Consider the following 15,312-nt stretch of genomic DNA (forward strand, 5'->3'; position numbering starts at 1 on the left):
GTTGGGATGATTTCCCCCCGGACAAGGAGGTTGAACGTGCTGGCAACTTTTCCTCTTTAGATCACCAAACTTCTCAATTTCTAGGCCTTGAATAACATTCTTGCTTAAATAGCAATGTTGTCCAAGGATTTAGGCACCTACTGTATCTTGCCTGGACATGCGTTAAAGTGGTTGCTGTAATGTCGTCCGAGAATCCACATAGTACTGGTTAGGCTGGGCTTGATTCCATTGTCTGATAGTTTTGAACTGCTCTATTGTGAAAGATCCTACCTCTTTGGGAACAAACCAGCCCTCTGCCAATTTGCTAGAATTGATCCTTTTGCCCAGATCTTCTCCAAGATCTTCCAAAACCTCAGAAGAAGTTTGGAGCACTTTTTGTAAACCTGGTAGGATATACCGCTTGGGCTGAGAGTGGCTGCTGCTCTGACTTTTGGGATGATGTCCTGGATTTCCTGCCAAGTGGGTTCTCTTGTATTCAGCTTGGGTAAATGGTAAATGGACATGATTTATATAGTGGTTTATCCCTACACTGAAGTAGTCTCAAAGCACTTTAGAATATCAGCTCATTCACCCATTCACACACCAATGGGACTGAGCTGCCAGGCAAGGCGCTAGTCGACCACTGAGAGAAACTTAGGGTTCAGTGTCTTGCCCAAGGACACTTCGACACATAGACTGGGATCGAACCCCCAATATCGCGATCAGAAGACCACCCTCCTACCACCTGAGCCTTGGTTGCTAAGTGGTTTCCCAGGTCTAGAGATGTTTTTGTTTTCTCCTAGCCCCAAGGTGTCTATCGGCGTCACTGTGGGACTTGCAGAGGAATTCCTGTCTCTGACTTTGAACTGTGTAGCTTGCTTGATTTTTGTTTAAGAAATTTCTTTTTCTATTAATAATACAGTAGGTCCAAATTGGCATCCCCATTTTTTTCAAAAAATAAAGATGGAATGTGCAATCCAGATGTGATCTGGATGAAACCTAGTGGGGTAATTGAGGAACCCCTCTCAAATTTCATAAAGATCGATCAAATATGAACAAAGAAATGAATTTTTGAAATGTCAATGGTTAGAGACTTTTTTTTTGATTTTTGTAAGTGATCTTGATTCAGTAAATTGATCCAGATCCCCTCCAAAGAAAATGGAATCTTCCATTGCCTTAGGTCTATAATTGTGACTTAATGCTGCTAACGAACAAACAAACAAAAACATAATTGCCAGTAAAATGATTACCTCCTTGGCAGAGGTAATAACTCCTGTGTTAAAGTTAGGATTGTATATCGTCAACTTTCGATTTAATAATCATAATTCTATTTATCGAAATTATAACCAAGAAGGGCTTACATTGCAGTCTTATATTTTCTATCATTTGATTTTTTTCTTTCTTCTTAAATACCATCATGGTTTTAGATATTTTTGGGTTTAATCTTCTAGATCTTTCCAGAGCTGGGCACCCCTGACTTAAATGCATCTTCCCTTTGTAAGCGGTTCTGTATATTTATTTATTTTTTCATTTACATCTTGGTTTCTCTTAAATCATATGTACTCTCTCTTTTGGAATTTGTTTTGAATTGTGACAGGTATAGTGTTAACCTACAGAATTGAACCTGTTTTGCACACTGAGTCAGCTGGGATTGGTTCCAGTGGCCTGGATAGACGGATGACTGTGTGACTCTTGCTGCCAACATTCTTTGATAAAAAATGGCAAGATTTAAGATTTCTGACAAGGCCAGGGGGCACTAGATGATACATTCTATATGGCATAATAATGGGATCATCATCATCATTTCAATTAGCTTTTAACTTAAGATCAACCATTTACTGAACCCAAAATGATGTTGCATTCATTGTGGTTATGAGGTGTGTCAGTGCAGTGCGTGATTTAGCAAAAAGCTGGGTGGAAGAGCCAATTTTGTCAGCCAGGAGCCAAGACCTGCTTACTTGTCTTTTTACTGTGTCTCAAGGGCATTGGTTTGTTGTAAGATTCTCTGTTTTATTGACTGGTGTGCTCAGGGAGCCTGACAGAATGAGGGATACTCTCATATAATGAAAGAGTTTGTTCCTGTTTTGGAAAGTGCTGATTTGTGTGTACATGTTAGCAGAAAAGTTAAACAAATGCAGATACAGTATATGTCCCTTGATCATGTATTTATGAGATTTACCATTAAAGGATAACTATTAAAAGTTAGAATATAAATGTATGTCTAAAAAAAACAAGGTCATTTCAAAAGTAGATTGCAGGGCAACAGAGTGGGAGCACCCCTTTGCTTGGGGATGTGAAAAGACGATAATGCAACTAATTGCAACTCTGCTTGAAGCTGAGCAACTCTGTTTTCTTTCTGTTTTCTATTATTGGATCACAGCATGTGCCATTTACAGAATTAACAACACACTGAAAATGTTGTTAATAGAATATTTATGCTGCTATCATTAAAAAAAAAAAAACTTTCCCCACACTGTCATTATTCAACAATTTTCAGAAAGTCAACATCTCAAAATAAAAGGTATAAAACTTACAAGTTTTACCCATGAAGATGCAGCATAGTAAACATGTATTTTTGATGATTTTGGAAGAAGATTAAGAGGATTTAAGCCTTTACGTTTCATTATGATTTATACCAGGGTTATAACTCATTTTAACTCAGGGGCCACACATACAATGCAGTTTGTTCTTAAGCGGGTTACACAATGATTAATTAATAAATAAAACTCTTTGTTTCAGTGCAAATAAGTGTTGATACGTTATTAAAACATTGACTATTATTGAATTATCATTTAGCAACACATACTATTAAATAATTGCATTTTGAACAATATTATGTCGCAGTTTTATTTACACATGAGGATTCCAACTGAAAGACTACAAGGGAAAGATTAACAACAAAATCTTATTTACAACAAATACATTGTTTGTACCTCTACTCTCACTGATTCACTGCGCCCCCTGTGTTCAAATATAACACTGATGTGTTGTAAAAGAACATTGTGTTGTAGCAGCTACTCTGACGGCTTTGCCTGGTTGTTAAATAAAGACATTCTGTTTAATTTTGATACTTTCTCATGTCAGGCAAACCGGCCCTCCAGTTCTGGTCCCCGGGCCGCATTTTTGACACCGCTCATTTTAGAGTTGTCACAATACCAAAATGAGTAACCACGATACTATACCAGACCAAGTATCACGGTTCCGGGTAATATCACGATACTGAAGCCTTTTATTATTATTTTTATGAACTGCAATGTATTTGTACAAGTTAGAAATACTTATTAATTACTTATAGTGTTGTTTGGTGCATGATAAGAGTACATGAAAAAAGAAGATAAGCAATAAAAAAAAAAAAAAATAGATGAAGTTAGAATTTATATGGTTGAAATAAAAAAATAAAAAATTTGTTTCCTTTGCACATCAATTTATGTTTAATATAAATAATCAACTTAGGATAACAAATCCACTGCCTTTTTTTAATCTCTTTGACAATAATGCTTCTTCACCAACATAATAAACCATAAAGGATAAAATACAATAAACATGAACTGATTAATTGAGGAAACTATATTTGTATGCATTTTCTGGATGACGTCACTGGTGTTTTATGAGATTGGATGTGATCCCTCCTTTGTATGTATATAATTTGTAAATACTGTTTGTACATTGTAAATATCTCTGTAAATAAAAAAATAAAAATGAAAAAAAAGATCGCTCTGAGTCTGAGCGGAAAAACACAAAAAAAGTGATCCCTCCTTTGGCTCCTATAGCTTGGTGACAGCGCCTGCACAGTGGATCTCCTATTGCTTTACCATTTCTGCCTCGTTTAAAGCCAAAATAGTTCTAAATGGGACTTTTGGAGTTTGTTTTTTTTGAGCAAAATTAGTGATGCCACTGACGACGTCGCCACGGCAGACTCGCTGCTAGGGCCCGGTGCTTCTGCCATGTGTGGTCTCGTGTTTGTGACTGTAAGCCGTGCACGCGTCCAGGCGAGACAGAACTTTAGCTTGTTGTTTGTCTTGAAGTGAATTTCTATTGAAGCGGAGCTGTCTTCATGGAGTTTGTTCTTGCCGGCAGAAACACACGAACAGCCAAACAGCTAACAGACGGGCGGACCCAGCGTGCGGCAGCAGCTGTGGAGTTTGGTTGCAGTAGTTGCCATGTTGGTTTGTTTTCAGATGAGTAGCGTGCAGTGAGCTTAGACTGTGCAGTGAGAAGCCAGGAGGAGAGTAGAGGCAGCTGCTATGTAGCGGTAACTGGTACCGGTAATATCGTAATCCACAGTAGTACCGTTGTGTAGAATTTCTAGTATAGTAGGAACCGTTACAATTTGGCACCGCGGGGTACCGTGGGTATTGTGCAACTATAGCTGATTTATATGCTAAATCAAAATGAGGGCAGTTATCTGCCAAAAAAAGATGGTTTCACTATTTCAAAATAGGTGTCCATAAATTTGAAAGTCTCCTGTTCCAACCTCTAAACGTATAATTCTGAGTTCTCTATGCCACAGGCTGACTCAGGTTGTCAACATCTGCTCCAAAAGCAACTATTTAACGCTACTTGGACAAATGCTGAGCACCAGCAGCAGTCAGACCTGACTTTAAAATCCCTATAATGAGACACTGGGTAACACTTTGGATGCTCGCAATTCATTGATTTTGATTCAACCTTACCGACCCAACAAAGTGACTAATAGGCTTATTCAACCGTGAGCTACTTTAAAAGATGTACAGCGCTTTCTTTATTTCATCCCTAGAGAAAATAATGATCTTCTTGCTCAATTCTACTTAATTTGAAATACAAACGATTCAGTTCCTCTTGTTAGCGGCTCTTACTGAGTTACTGCGCACACTGTCAGTGAGGAGTGGAAGGTTTGAAACAAATGTTTTATGCGCGTATAAGCTAATGTGGTAATTATTATACAAGTAATAAACAGTGATTTAACAGAATGTGCTTAGTGAAATGCAAATTACTTACCTTTCATGAGCACAATTAAGTTGTGCAGCCAATAAGCCTGACTATCGGCTCCCTGCATCCAGTGTCGTTACAAGAAACATAATATACCAACCTTAAAAACCACAGTACACTACTGACTCAGCTCAATTAGCAAAGGCTCTGGTAAACACACCAGGTACAAAGTCATTTATTTCCCAGAGGGAACAGTAGCGACCAAAATGTGTGAATTGCACAAGAATAAACATGGGACAAACATTCATCAGGTGATCAGAAACAACGAGTCAGCAAAAAACTGTAATGAAGCGAGTTCAGTAAATATGAGCAGTGGTCAGTGTTGGGTAGGCTGGTAATCAGAATAAAGTTTATGTTTAGCAGTAAAATATTACAGTTGATTTTTTTTTTTTTTTTTTTATCAATTAATGACCTAAAGACATCATAGTGGTGATGCAGACTTCAGCTAAAAAGTACTGATATATCCTACTCAAGTAGAAGGAGCTCAATTAAATAGTACTCAAAGTAAAAGTTACTAGTTAGTTTCACCCCCACATTTATTTTTGGTAATAAATCTTGCCTTGCATACAGTAAATATCTCATGTATAAATGTAAAAAGGAAGAAATGAGCTCTTGCACAATTGGAACTTCATTTATTTTTCCACAAAGGCATCTGTACAAAAAAGTTTGTTGAAAATGTACAATTGTTTTTAAATAAAATTACACCAATGAATTCAATTCAAAATCAATGCTGTTTGCATGACGATTAATCTGCAATGTGAATTTTTCACGCAGAACTTGAAAACTGTTAAAAAGTGACTACAATCATTTTCATTGGTTTCATTTTAAATATTACTTATTTATAAAGGTCTGGTGTAAAAATATTTTCTTCTTTCATGTATGTCAAACTTAATTTCAGGACCATTTTTTAATTTTGTTGCATCAGGTCAATTTCATCATGTTAATTTTTACCAACTTGAAAAAAAAAACGATAAGTTCACAAAACCTAGAAAAAAATAAGGGGAAAATATTGCCTCGTTTTCCAAGTAACACTTTTTACAGTTTGGTTGGCCGGTTATGATGTGATGCATTTGATTATTGTCTGGTTTCATTTCATTTTTTTGTGGTTTCACAATGTCTGTTGATCATTTTTAAAAAAAAAAAAATAATAATAATTTACTCAGTAATGGTCGGGTGTAGAAATGTAATGTATTTGAACTTCTTTTAAAAACGTACTTAAGCACAAGTAAAATTACTGATTTAGATATATACTCAAAAAGTATATGTAAAGTACCCATAAAAGCAACTCAATTTCTGTAACGTGAGTACTTGTAATCAGTTACTTTCACCTCTGGTGTCAGTTTCACAAAGCCATAATGATGGGTGGGTCACTGAACGGCACTCAACCACGTTTCTCTTGTGGTCTCTAACTGTACGTTAGGATTTATTTTATCCCATGGTGGAGCAACAATGGTTGGGCAATCAATCTGGTTACTAGACGTGAGCGATAACGGCTCTTTAGAGGTGGAGAAACACATGAGAGTGATGCATTATAGATTTAGAGGTTGAAAGAAGACTACAGAGCTAAACATCTTGGATTCTAACCTCAACAACTAAGAGACAGTAAACCAAACCTTTACTCTATCGAGCCTCGACTGTCACTAAACACAGTCTTTGGTGCTGATTGAACTAGAATTAGGAATAAATCTCATGATGTGTATTCAGAGACAAAAGAGCTTTAAGTGAGCTCTGCAGACTGCTCCTCATTGTTGCAAAAAATATTACTGTACCTGCTATCAGTGTATTGTACTGGGATCCTCAGCTGAACGGCAGAATGCCAGTTGCATCATGAGTTCAAATGCCAGGATTTGACTAGACTAGAGGTTTGAACATAAATAATAAATCAAGATCATATATTGCACAATGTGATGCAAAACATTGTGATGCTGATGTGTAAGATGCTGAAGAAAAGCAAGTTTCTTTTCACAAAAAGAACAAAAGCAGCTAAAAATCGACAACACAAGCAAGGATTTGTTGATAATTTTTAAGATTCTCTATAAACTGATTGTCAATGGTTTCATAAGAAATTTGGGAGAAAAAAGCTGAATGTTCGTGAGGGCAGTATTGTCTATATAGGAGGCTGATAAACCCTAACCTCACATTCAGAGACATACAACACATTAGACACATTAGAAATACCACCAATTTACTCTATTTAACCAAACATTTAGGTGTTGGGATAAGTATCAGAAGAGAATATGCAATTTCTGCATTGCAATACATGCCCTACTGAGGAGCAAATACAGCAAAATCCAACAATGCATTCATATAAATCCTGTACATCTCTATTAGTGCTGCTGTACATCAAACAAGAGCACTCTAAAAGCACAAACCTTTGCCAAGCACCAAATATCCTGTTTATCAGATATTTGCAGTTATTGGGATCAGTAATCAAGATCAGACTACCATGATCATTCACATTTAAGGCTTGGAAGAAATTTCTATCCCCATTCAGTATTGGTTCAGTGAGATTGATTGAATGGTGATCAAGCCAATCACAGCCAGGCATTTGACGACGCTGCCGTTCCGAGAAAGTAAAGAGTGATGAGTAAAGTGACAAAATTGTCCAAAAGTGGCAAAAACGTGGCAAGAAAAGAGCGAAAAGTGACTAAAATGGGCCAAAAGCAGAACAAAAAGAGGCAAAAGTGTTATTAGGCAAAGCTTATTTGGATGACAAGTGGCAAAAATGGTTAAAGAGTCGACAAAATTGAATTAAAGTGTAAAAAGGAATTTGCAAAAACGAATATCTATAGGCAAAAGGAAGCTAAATTATGAAAAAAAAGTGTCACTTTTTCTAAAAAAAAAAGGGGCAAAAATGGGACAAAGGAAGTTGCAAACTGGCCAAAGAAAAAAAGTTTCTGGGGGAATAATAGTTGAAATTAAGACATAAAGAGCCACATGTTGAGCATCACTGACTTAACAGCTTTATCATGATTTTAGTAAATCCATTTAATAAACTAAATTGGGAGTTGACGGTTGTCCTACCATTAGAACACCCTTACTTTTAAAATCGCTGCTCCATCCCTGTCCCCATTTAATTTTATCCGGATTCTCTCCAAAATATGTCGTATTCTCTGACGGTATAAGGTCTACTGTGTGTTTGGTTAACATTTTCTCAAAATCCGTTAAGTACTTTTGATGTAATCCTGAAAACTGACAAACAAACAAATAAACGCTGGTAAAAATATCACCTGCATGGTGGAGGTAATTATAGACTCTCACCACAAACCACAAAGGGAACTGGAGCAACTGTTTTCAGTACCATGTGGCTCAATGGTAACACACACGCAGAGAGAACATGTTGGTGGAAGTTTTGATTACCCAAAGGACAGTTTATTTACAAAGAGCTCCAAAATACACACACGCACACACTTTTCCCCATAATTCTGGCGCTTCGATGTTATCAAATATTTCAGTTTAATTTCAGCAGAATCTTTTTTTTTTTTTTATTGCTCAGTGAATTCTCTCCACGGTGGAAACACCTCAGAGATCCATGTTGCAAAGTTGTTTTTCATGGACCTTTTGTTCCAAGGTTGAATCCGGGTTCCTCTGTAAAGCAGATTGAAGCCATAAATCTGCTTGACAGAAAGGGTTTGACAACCCCTCTGGCCTCATCGATTTCATATCAATATGAAGTGACATTTGAACCATTGCTGTATTCAGTAATACATGAACTGGAAAATCTAAAAAAAGAGAAAAAGAAGGAAATGAAAAAGTTACCTGAAGAAATGGTTCTATTTGCAGTTACTCAAGTCTTTGCTGCTCCACTGTTGTAGAATTCATTTTTTCTTTTTACCTTTAAGCAGATTAACATGATTTACACATGTGAACAGGTTATTTAAATACTTGATTAGGAAAGCTGGCATCATCCCCATGTTTATTTTTTTAATCTTATCATATAAATGTTCTTTATTTTCATTTTTATCCTTTAACAGAATTTCTTCTTTTTTAAAAAAATAAATAAAAATAAAATATTATATTACTTTCATTCTTCTGATGAAACATTTATTATTTTCTTTTTTCTTTTCTCTCTCACTTTCACCTTTCTTTTTGTTGTCCTCCACAACTACTTTCCATGTATTTCCGCCTTTCTCAGGTGCTATTTGTATTTTTCCTCCTTATAAAGTATGGATTACCAATTCCTCATGGGAGAGCTGGTGATGTTCACAATAAGCAAAAATAAAAGACATATTATGACTTTATTTTTTACAAAAACAAAACATTCTTAGCTATTGCAAAAATATCGCACTAGATATAGATATAGGGCTAACATAAGCAGACATGCGGAAAATAAATCAGTTTTAGTCTCATTCACTTAATATTCAGTCTACTTTCATTGAACTCAATAAAAATGATTTAATCACAGCATAAAACGTAACAAACCTAAAACATTTTTATTTATTTTATCTTATGTGAATATGTCTTAAATGAATTCTGGCTACTTCCCATTCGTTCACACTAATTTACTCAAATATATGCACTAATTAAACGAGAGTGAATTGTATTCATTAAATGCATTAAAGTAGTAGCTTTAGCCGTTCGGCTTATTTTCATTTAGTTTTAGTCAAGTAAACATGATCAATGAAAACCATGAAGAACATCATTTGTTGATTAAATTAAGTTTGAAAAAACTCTTTCTCTACTTTGCTGTGTGATGGCTGTGTAACCAAATATCTGTTAATGTATCTGTTCAAAGACATTATTTACATCTATTATTCAAGTCCTTAATAATTTAAGGCTTTTTTTCTTCTTCTTTTTGCATATTTCTGATAGTGGGGAAGTTGTTAAAGGGGTTTCCTTCAGTGAAAACTGCTAAACAATGTCTCACCAAAGCCCATTAAAAAAAAATGGCATTTTAAGATAGGACTGGGTGGCCTGTGAATGCTTTGGGGAGGGGATGGGGCTCACAGAGGCAACTATTGCTCATTGAAAGGTGCTTCACATCTGACACCAATAACTGACACGCACACACACACACACGCACACACACGCGCACGCACGCACACGCACGCACACGCACGCACACACACGCACACACACACACGCACACACACGCACACACACGCACACACACGCACACACACACACACACACACACACACACTTTCAGTCTCTCTCAAGCTCTTTCTCTCACATTTGCTCAAGATTCCTGGAGATTGTGTTTTATTTGTGGGCATGCTGTAAATACAGCAAACTTCCAGGAGACTTGGCATGTCTGCTAATAACCATCCATTAAAATAAACGTTATGTTGTTAGCTGCTGAAAGTTGGATTAAGGATGTTTGAATTTTCAAACTCCTTTTTCATTCATTAAAGTTTTCCTCCTGAGGGATTGTGACCTAATTGCGGTCAGGGGGTTTGCAATGTCTTGGTGATATTAGGAGCTCAGCCGGAGCTTTGTCTTCAGGTGAGACACCAAAGCTGGGCAGCTGTTAGGGTAGAGGCTGGACAGAGCACAATGCATTTTTTGGGGTTGGACACAACCAACAACCATGAAGAAAACACCCATTATAAAACAGTTACATCCGACCATGTGATTTGATTGGGACTTCTTAAAGGTTCATATCACGCCGCTGTACAGCTGATCTAAATGCCATTAATTACCATTACATCTTGGGCACTGCAGGTCTTAATGCACAATTTGGATATTTTCAAAAAAAAAAAAAATCTGATTTTTTTTGTGTGCGCAATCATTCATATTACATATTAAATGTGACTTCAATCAGTTTGGAGTCCTAACGGAATGCAACACTGAAGTGACCCGCATGTGTAGAAGAGGTCCTAAGGTGACCCATGACCTCGCAGGCATGTACGGTCTTTATGAAAGTAAATATGGAGGCGTCCAGTGTAGGACTGTGTGTGGCGCTGAGAAATGTTCTTTCCAGCAGAGGTTAGCACTTAATAACGTTAAGGAGATTGTAAAAGAAGAGAATCAGGTTTATTGCTCTAGCCATTTGCTGTGATGGCTGCTACATCTTTACGACCGATTGTTTCGGAGTCAACAGTGCTGGGACAGGAATGTCAGCGACCTCAATGATTTCATTTCGAATTACCGAATGACAAAAGGAACAATTATTAGAATTCCGCATGGTGATGACATAAGAGTCGGACAGAAAGCCCCTCGGCCGTCCAGACTGCAGTTGCATTGAAAAAAATCGGATACGTATCGGCTTTAGGACTTGGCGTTTTGTCTCGTGCCTACGACCGAATTACACCAGTGCTGATATTTCAGCACAACAGCACTTCCTCTTGTGGGATATTTCTTAATTATCAACAACAACAACAAAATGTGGTGAAGCGCAATGTGTATGCATGATGCCACCTTCATATTACTGCATTCCTGGAACCGGTCCTGAGGTGTACCATGTCTGGTTCCATGAGTCAATCTATTTTATCTGCTTCTACACAAGTTTTACAAACATACTGAAATATTAAAATGTTAGTAGGAAAGCACATGTAGGCATCAGGAAATCAATCTGTTTCAATCTGTTATAAACTATTTCAGATTTATTTAAACTTTAAATAAATAATAAATGAAACTTCAAGTAAAGTGCTATAATCTTCTGAAAGCTTTGAATTTACTTTATCTTTTATTTCCCTTTTCTTGTAGGTTCGTGCAAGTGCTATTGCTCAAGATGCGGACCAGAACTACGACTACGCCTCCAACAGCGTCATTCTTCACCTAGACGCAGGCGATGAGGTTTACATTAAGCTAGACGGAGGAAAAGCCCATGGCGGCAACAACAACAAGTACAGCACTTTCTCTGGCTTCATTCTCTACGCAGATTGAGAAAAAGACAAATCCAGAGACAGTCAGGCAGGAAGAGACTCAGACAGAGGATCCTATGACCAGGGGGAGGGTGTGTGTACGTGTGTGTGTTCAAAGCCAGAATGCTTTCCTAATTGTTTCCATCATCACGGACACCTCTGCTTCACTTCCATCAGCTGTGACATCCAGGCTCTGCAGTGGAGCTTGGATGCCGAGCTTCAGAGGACGCTCTGAGAGGAACTGAGTGGGTGGCGTGGGAGAAAACGTTTCTTCTCTGCTGCCCTCGCCAAAGTTTCAGAAAAGCTCCTCGCGTTCAGCCTTTCTCCTCTTCAGCCCTGCTTCATTGCACAGAAATGTCAACAAAAGTTAAAAACCCTGCAATGGTGGATGTTCTCACCTGGCCTCTCCACAGCAGCAGCAGCAGTCAGCTGTTCAGTCCACGGACTGAACTGACTGTAACCTGTTTTGTCGTTCCGTGCAACTTTCCTTAGATTGTGATTTTATTTTGTAGAAATGCATATAATTCTACTGAAATTAGATTTTAAAGAGATAATATATTTGTCTGTTGTGAAGATCCTGTTTGACTAAGAGATGTTATCTGTGATGCAGCACCAAGACCCAACCGCTGGAAAAGAAAACAAGATTTTACGTGTTTAATAGCAGTGGGTGTTTTTCTTTTGCTGGGTACACTAAAGTAACTATATACTGCTCATGTTGGGAATAACTATACGGTCTGCACTTTCAGTGTATCTGTGAGAGGAAACATCTCGTGTAGACCTTTTTCACACTCCAACTCACTTTTTTACATCGTCACATTATATTGCGCCACTCTTTAGATTCAAGTTGCGTTCAAGTGATCTCCTCTAGCTTTATGTAGATGTTCCTCGCATCACAATGGGATGAGATACATCTTCAAAATCTTAAGTAAAGCATGCAGAACCTTCCTCTGTAACTCCCAATTATTCTTGCGAAGGAATTCACAGAGATAAATGTGACTTCCTTAACTAAGTGTAAGAGTAAAAGACCTCAGAAGGGAGCGACATAGGCAGGAGGATGAGGCGTTCAAGCACAAGAGCAGTGAGTGGGCAATTTTTCAATGTTGGATTCTTGAAGCTCCACTGGATGTCATCCATTCATTAGCTGCACATTCAATGTCACACAGGCATTATGGTAATATTTACTCAACATGGCGGCCTGACAGCTTGCTTAAGAATGGAACTGATTGGGTGAATGACTTGTCCTATTACTGACTGCATGTATGTGTGTGTACGTTTGTATATGCCTGTGTGCGTGTGTGTGTGAGTGTGTGTGTGTGTGTGTGTGTGTGTCTAACTGTACGTATCTCTGTGCAGCGATGAGTGTCCGCTTTTTAGCATGTGCCGTGCCACGACTACATCCGTCTATTTCAGAGTTATTCTGTGCTACAGCCAATGACAGATATTTTACTAAGCAGCCAATGAGATTGTGCTCTGTGGGATGGCGCATCTATGAATATGAGAACAGCTTGTAATTCAACTTTATGACTTGTCAATCTTATCTTTTGGATTTGTTGAATATATTTAAATAATAAATGGGATTCCTTTTTTTTGAGAGGCTTGCCTTGTGAGATTTCTTGAGTCCCGAAGACACAAAGCCCCACACTAGAACTGACTTTTTTTTTTGTCTTTTGATTACATAAATATGACGTTTTATGGACCACAGTGATAATTTTCCAGAAAAAGCTGAGCAAATTTCCTAAATTTTCTAAGAGCTAGAATGCTTTCCAAGAAGAAGACCATGTACCTGTGTGTTTATCAATACTCCTGGCAAAAAAAGGATAATTTCACACATTAAGACCTTTAAAAACATCATAATCTTACTAAAGGCACACAAAACAGACCAGCATGAACATTTGTGCTTTAACAAATTATTTTACATAGTTTTGCAGAGCAGAATTAACAACTATACACCATGAAATAAGATTTTTTGGGGAAGCTTTTCCTTTGCCCAAACTGGTGACATGTTCACAGATTTTTTTTTCATATCCATCAATAAAAACGTGTGGCACAACTCATTAAAATACACCAAAAGGTGAAGTTCAAATTCTAAAACGAGCAAAACATCAGAAATAATTGAATAAAAAGGTAAATTCAAGGTTAATGTTGGATGAGACACAGGAAAGACTTTAAACGAGCCTGCAGACACAAATAAATCATGTATAACATGAGCTAAGGGGTACTTGTGATAAGAAATAAAGGCTAAGGGGTACATGGGGCAATACAGTTTGGGAAACACTGCCCTAACTAAAAACTGCAATGGTGGATTAAATGAAACAATTAGAAATTTGCAGAGTGGATTTAGCTTAAGTAATGTGGATGATAGTCATTGTTTTTCATTCCTGCTCTCCTCTTCATTTTTTATTTGCTGAAGCAGAAAACAAAAAAGGGAATTCATTTTCTTGTTTTGTTGGAGCAAAGAAATTTAAGAATGAACTCGCAGTGCATGCAATAAAAAATGATCGTGAAAGCAAATCCCTCCTCTGTCTTCACTCTCAAAAAGCATAGGGTTTATGGTGATGGGTATCCAGGGAAAAATGACCCGTCATCCAACCCCTATTTGATGGTTTTGATCCGGAAAGGTGCACATGGAGATAAAAAAAAAAAAAGCCATAAAACTTTGCACCATCCAGCAATGTTTGAATATTACAGATTTAAATTCTGATGTGTAGGCCTTTTCTCAGTCAAAAAAGGAAGTGTCTTTTTTTAGGATCCACCTCCCCAAAGTGATGGTATACCCAGTGTGAAAGGGAGGATAGAGGAACAGAGACAAGAAGAGGAAAACTAAGTGAGAAAGAGGAAAGGATGGATATAGTTTTACAAAAACGGATGAAAAAGTGAGAAGAAGAAAAGGCCAAAGTGGGAAAGTAATAGAGATGAGATGGATAGAGGGGGGTGGGGGGTGGGGTACAGAATAGTATAGGGGAGACAGAACAGAGGGGGAGGGTTGGATTGTTTTCAGGGTAGAGTGATTCCCTGTCGGGGCTGTGTGAGGTGTCAGGAGATATTAGCCAGTGTGAAGCTGGAGGAGAGAGCTTGAGATAGCTTTGATTGGACATGTGTCAAGGGCTGGTCCGTCCTCAGACCTGGCAGCAATAGGATGTGACACTGGCTTCTCTGCACTTTGCTCTTACCGCCTTTACCCCCTTTCTACATTATTTTCTTATTTCGCCTCCAGCGCACATCAAGCTAATCACAAGCAAAGTTGGGAACAATGCCTTTACATGCAAACATCCTCTGTAGCAGATTCATTTTCAATTTGAAATATGATGAACATAATCCGATAAAGCACTACGAGGATTAACACCGGTTCTTGCGGGTGCAGGAAAATGTGAAATTTGAATAAACGTGTTTATTTTATATTCTTATGACAAAATTAGGTAAGACTTCACTTGAAGTTTTACATATAAGGCTGACATTACGCTGTCATTACCATGAATAAAGTGTCATGAAGGCTGTGATTAAGTGTCTTTCGCTAAATTATGACACCTTCGGAGCTGTATTGGATTTTTTTTTAGTTAGG

At 37.6% G+C, this 15,312-nt stretch overlaps 1 protein-coding gene across 1 annotated transcript in view; it reads left to right on the forward strand.

Annotated features, from left to right (window-relative positions):
• c1ql1l2 (complement component 1, q subcomponent-like 1-like 2) overlaps window positions 1-13,344 on the forward strand; it is a 23,115-nt gene extending 9,771 nt beyond the window's left edge. The window contains exon 2 of the mRNA XM_028456104.1: window positions 11,596-13,344. Coding sequence (XP_028311905.1) covers window positions 11,596-11,775 — 180 coding nt within the window. The 3' untranslated portion in view covers window positions 11,776-13,344. The remainder of the gene's footprint in view (window positions 1-11,595) is intronic.
• The last annotated feature ends 1,968 nt before the right edge of the window (window positions 13,345-15,312 follow it).

The sequence above is a fragment of the Gouania willdenowi genome, chromosome 8 (assembly GCF_900634775.1).
Source record: "Gouania willdenowi chromosome 8, fGouWil2.1, whole genome shotgun sequence".
Lineage (NCBI taxonomy): Eukaryota > Metazoa > Chordata > Actinopteri > Blenniiformes > Gobiesocidae > Gouania > Gouania willdenowi.